This window comes from Triticum aestivum, chromosome 2B (genome assembly GCF_018294505.1).
Source record: "Triticum aestivum cultivar Chinese Spring chromosome 2B, IWGSC CS RefSeq v2.1, whole genome shotgun sequence".
Classification (NCBI taxonomy): Eukaryota; Viridiplantae; Streptophyta; class Magnoliopsida; order Poales; family Poaceae; genus Triticum; species Triticum aestivum.
Genome location: NC_057798.1, coordinates 812,415,422 through 812,420,355, shown reverse-complemented (window position 1 = coordinate 812,420,355; position 4,934 = coordinate 812,415,422). Strand labels below are relative to the sequence as shown.

General features: G+C 46.7%; 1 protein-coding gene across 1 annotated transcript; it reads left to right on the top strand.

Annotated features, from left to right (window-relative positions):
* Positions 1-1,425: 1,425 nt before the first annotated feature.
* On the top strand, positions 1,426-4,018 carry LOC123039788 (purine permease 3). The gene is made up of 2 exons (XM_044462795.1): positions 1,426-2,226; positions 3,628-4,018. The coding sequence occupies exons 1-2, from the start codon at positions 1,426-1,428 to the stop codon at positions 3,916-3,918; spliced, it is 1,092 nt and encodes a 363-aa protein (XP_044318730.1). The 3' UTR covers positions 3,919-4,018.
* The last annotated feature ends 916 nt before the right edge of the window (positions 4,019-4,934 follow it).

Below are 4,934 nucleotides of genomic sequence, written 5' to 3'. Positions count from 1 at the left end.
ATTTTTTCTGAATAGTTTGCAACCACACTGACGCTGCCCCTGAGTACTGCTCGCACAAGACCTTCCAGAGGCGTGGGTTGTCCCCAGCGAGGCCATGGGTACCTAAAACGACTGGTGTATGCCAAACATGTCAAACTACTGCTCGCACAAGACCTTCCAGAGGCGTGGATTGTCCCCAGCGAGGCCATGGGTACCTAAAACGACTGGTGTATGCCAAACATGTCAAAGTACTGCTCGCACAAGACATTCCAGAGGCGTGGGTTGTCCCCAGCGAACACAGGAAACACCATGGAAGGGTGCGCCTGGCCCAATCCTGTGAGCAGCTGACTAGCATGCGTGAAAGGTGAAGAAATAGTAAACTGGGGACTGTGAGCGACCTGACCATTGTTCGGGAGCGGCGGCGGGGTCATGAAAGACGCCGGCGGCGGCTCCCGTTGTTGATTTCCAATGCCGCGGTCATCAGACCCATGGAGAAGATCCGCCGCGCCAGCTGCGGAGGCCGGAAGGGTTCCGAGCATCTCAAGCTGTTGCAGAGGAGCGGTGCCCGAGTGGTTGTCGCCGCCATCCTTCTGTGGCGCGGGCCGCGCCTATTGGAGAACCGCCACCGCGTCGCTCAGATCCGCGACCCGACGCTCCAGATCAGGGCGCCAAGAGAGCAGATCATCGATCTTGGCGTTGGTCACCTTACTAGCCGCCGTGTTCGCCTCCAGAGTGGCGTCAATCTTGTCCAAAAACGCATTGATGGCCGGATCCATCGCGGCAAGTTGTTGCCTGGCCAGGTGCGAGCTCCGGGTGTGGATGAACTGCGCCAGATCGAACGCGAGGAAGAGGTGGTGGAAGTCTCTGATACCAGATGTGAGGTACAGGATATAGTAGTGGCTGGTGGAATCGATCTATTACAACTCTCCGAAGTAGTAGCTGGTACAGATCGAATTACAGGAGGATGGAATGTTCTTGCGAGATGAACTAGGTCAGGTAGCCGCCGCCGCCGGGTTCGGGGATCCACTGGATGCCCTCGCTTGTGAGTGAGATGCGCTTAAGTAGTGGTGGTAGTCCTGGGCTGGGCCGTCTTCCATTCAGGGCCGAGGTATCTACTGTTGGGCTTGCGGGCGCGGCTGGGCCGTGCCTGTCCAGGCTGGGCCGCGTCTGCTGGTGGGGCTTCCCCGTCAGGGGCGCTGACAGATGTGAGATAACTATTTCGTATGTAGATGTGAAATAGCAAACCCGTTCTTTGATAAGCGATGCGCAGTCGCTTTTCCAAAGGAACTATTCTGCTTGACAAGAAAAAACGCAGCCGGCAGTCGTTTTCCTCTGCAATCAGTGCTGAAAACGACTGAAAACTTGCGGAGTAATTATGGGAAACTCATAGGAGTTAGCTCAGCTGATCCCATTGATCGATCTCCAACTAACTCTTGTGCTGCAGAGATGGAGGTCGAAATCCGTGTAGAGCACCGCATCCGCGCGCCTAACACAGGGGAATGGCAATGGCAATGGCATCATCTCCGAAGCGCCGCCGCCAAGGCGCTGCACGACCCCGTCCTCGTCGTCAACTTCCTGCTCCTGGCCGTCGGCACGGCCTGCGGCCCGCTTCTCCTCCGCCTCTACTTTCTGCACGGCGGTACCCGCAAGTGGCTCTCGAGCCTGCTCCAGACGGCCGGCTGGCCGCTCCTCCTCCTGCCGCTCAGCGCCTCCTTCTACTCCCGCCGGCGCCGCCCACGCCCAGAGGTAGTCGTAGCCGACGGCGTCTTCCTCATGACGCCCCGCCTCCTGGCCGCGTCCGTCGTCGTCGGCCTCATGACCGGCGCCGACAACTTGCTCTACGCCTACGGCCAGGCCTACCTCCCAGTCTCCACCTCCTCCATCCTCATCTCTACGCAGCTGGCCTTCACGGCCGCCTTCGCGCTGCTGCTCGTTCGCCACCGCTTCACTGCCTCCACTGTGAACGCGGTCGTGCTGCTCACCCTCGGCGCCGCCATGATTGGGATGGACTCCGGAGGGGACCGGCCGGCGGGCGTCTCGGGAGGCCAGTACGCAGCCGGGTTCGGCACCACGCTTGGCGCCGCCGCGCTGTACGGCCTCATACTGCCCGTCATGGAGCTCAGCCAGGCGTGGCACTCCGGCGCCGCGGCCCTCACCTATACCCACGTCGTTGAGATGCAGGTCGTCATCGGGCTCACCGCCACAGCCTTCTCCGCCGTCGGCATGCTACTGAACAACGATTTCCAGGTGACTTATCAAGTTTCCCTTAAGTAATTGCTGCTACTGTGCTGCCTATACATTATTTTTTCTCTAGCCCGGCCCCCTGCTATGCATGGAGCCGCATTTTCTACCGGCATCTCTTGCAATTTCCTAAAAATATATAGTATGATGTATAATTTTGAAGATATATCAATTAATTTCTTTTGTCTATTAATAATAATCAAGATATAAAAATATATTATTTCCGTCCAAAAATACTAGATACATCCATTTTTATCCATTTCTCTGACAAGTATCTCCGGTGGAGGAAGTATGTGGCAAAGAACTTTTGGTTATGTCATGGGATCTTCTAGACCTAAATAGGTTCTTCGTATGTGCTTTAATATGATACTTATGTTGTTCTAGGAATACATACAAGGATGATATGTCTTCAGATGGAGAAAGCAATAATTAGAACAAACAACTTTATGAGTAATAGAAATCTTTCTTAATGGAGGGAAATTACAGAATGACAATTTTCATTTTATCTTGATTGAATGAATGTCTTCACTCGTTCATGCTCTGAAATACATTCCTCGGCTATTATAAAGTGCGTGACCTTTTACACAAGGATACTATCTGTAAGTCCTAATTTTAATATTTTTTCATCAATATATTCTAAAAAAGCTATTTTATTATCAAATTGGATGACATTTCTTTGTCTAGTACCTACTATTCTTACATAATATGGCCTAATGTGAAACTCAGATTGTCATTACACTTGCTGCTTCAAGCTCTCCCTCATATCTTCCACTTAACATAACAATGCTGACATCACATCATTTTCAAATGTAGTCTCGCACACTAGAACAAGGAAATACACGACGGCTGAAAAGGGCAAGTTGTACAAAAAAGGACAGATTTTAATCATAATAACTCGGTCCGGCATATAGTCATGAAAATCAATCGGTCATAATCTACGTACTCCCTCCATCCGAACATATAGGGCCAAATTCCATTTCTGAAGTTGCCCTTGACCACTTAGAGAAATAATACATGACATGCATGTTACAAAAAGTATACCTTCAAATTCGTATGTGAAAGGAGTGATATAATTTTTACATCATACATCTCATATATTACTAATCTTATCAATGATGAAGGCAGCCTCGAAACATCCCTATATACTTGGATGGAAGGAGTAACATATTATGAAGATTTATTCACTTTGAGCCTTTAGTTATAAGAGATTTCGTCTCGGATGTTTAGCTTTTTGCTGGATTTATAGTGTACTCATATTTATTTTCCTCTATATTGTGATTTTGTTATGATTTAGTACATAACAAATACCCTTTTTTTTTACTAATGATAGTACAAACTACAAATTAGTATTTGACCCAAAGTTATTTGTAGCAAAATAAAGAGTTTAATTTCAGCATGACGATGCAGGCAATCCTAGGAGAAGCCCGACAGTTCGAACTTGGCCAGGTGGGCTACTACCTATTGTTGCTCGGTACAGCCGCCGTGTTCCAGTGCTTTTGCCTCGGCGCGATCGGCGCCATCTTCTACAGCTCGGCGCTGCTTGCCGGAGTCATCATCACCGTGCTCATCCCTGTGACTGAGGTCCTCGCTGTTATCTTCTTCCATGAACCCTTTAGCAGCACCAAGGGCGTCGCCCTAGGGATATCGCTCTGGGGCCTTGCATCATATTTCTACGGTGAGGTGCCGAATAGGCCCTAGATACAGAGCAAAAGTCAAGTTTGCGTGACCATCCTAATTGCGAAAATTGATGGAAACGACATGTGCTTCTCAGAAAGAAGGAAACATATATATGTACAGTTATGTGTATGAACTAAAGGTCATGGATGGCATGGTACACATCAATTCACCTGACAACTTGTGCTCACATGTTGCAGTAAAGATGTACTTTTGCTGACCAGTCTTGGGTGTCAATGGTTATAACTCCATTTAATTGACTATGAATAATTTCTCTTTATGCTAATCTTAGAATTTGTACACAGATCCAATCTGAATAATGATAAATAGTGTTGATAATAGAATGCATAAGTCAGTTGATTATGTTCCAGATAAAAGTTTTAAATAGCGGCACTTAGCTGGATCAATATAGCTTTTGGAGAACCCTGACGCTAAATCTATGGAATTTTAAACAACTTATGGGAACAATAGTCAACTAGCATAGGAAGGTAACACAAGCATAGCTTCAAGAATTTATGCACATAGAGAGGAAACTTGATATTATTGCAATTCCTACAAGCATATATTCCTCCCTCATAATAAATTTCAGTAGCATCATGAATGAATTCAACAATATAACCAGCACCTAAAGCACTCTTTTCATGATCTATTTGCATAGAAAATTTTCTACTCTCCACATAAGCAAAATTCTTCTCATCAATAGTAGTGGGAGAAAACTCAACAAAATAATTATCATGTGAGGCATAATCCAATTGAAAAATAAAATCATGATGACAATTTTCATGGTTACCTTTATTCTTAATAGCATATAGGTCATCACAATAATCATCATAGATAGCAACTTTGTTCTCATAATCGATTGGAACCTCTTCCAAAATAGTGGATTCATCACTAAATAAAGTCATGACCTCTCCAATTCCACTTTCATAATTATCACAATAATATTCAACATCCTCCAAAATAGTGGGATCATTACTTCCTAAAGTTGACACTCTTCCAAACCCACTTTCATCAATATAATCATCGTAAATAGGAGGCAT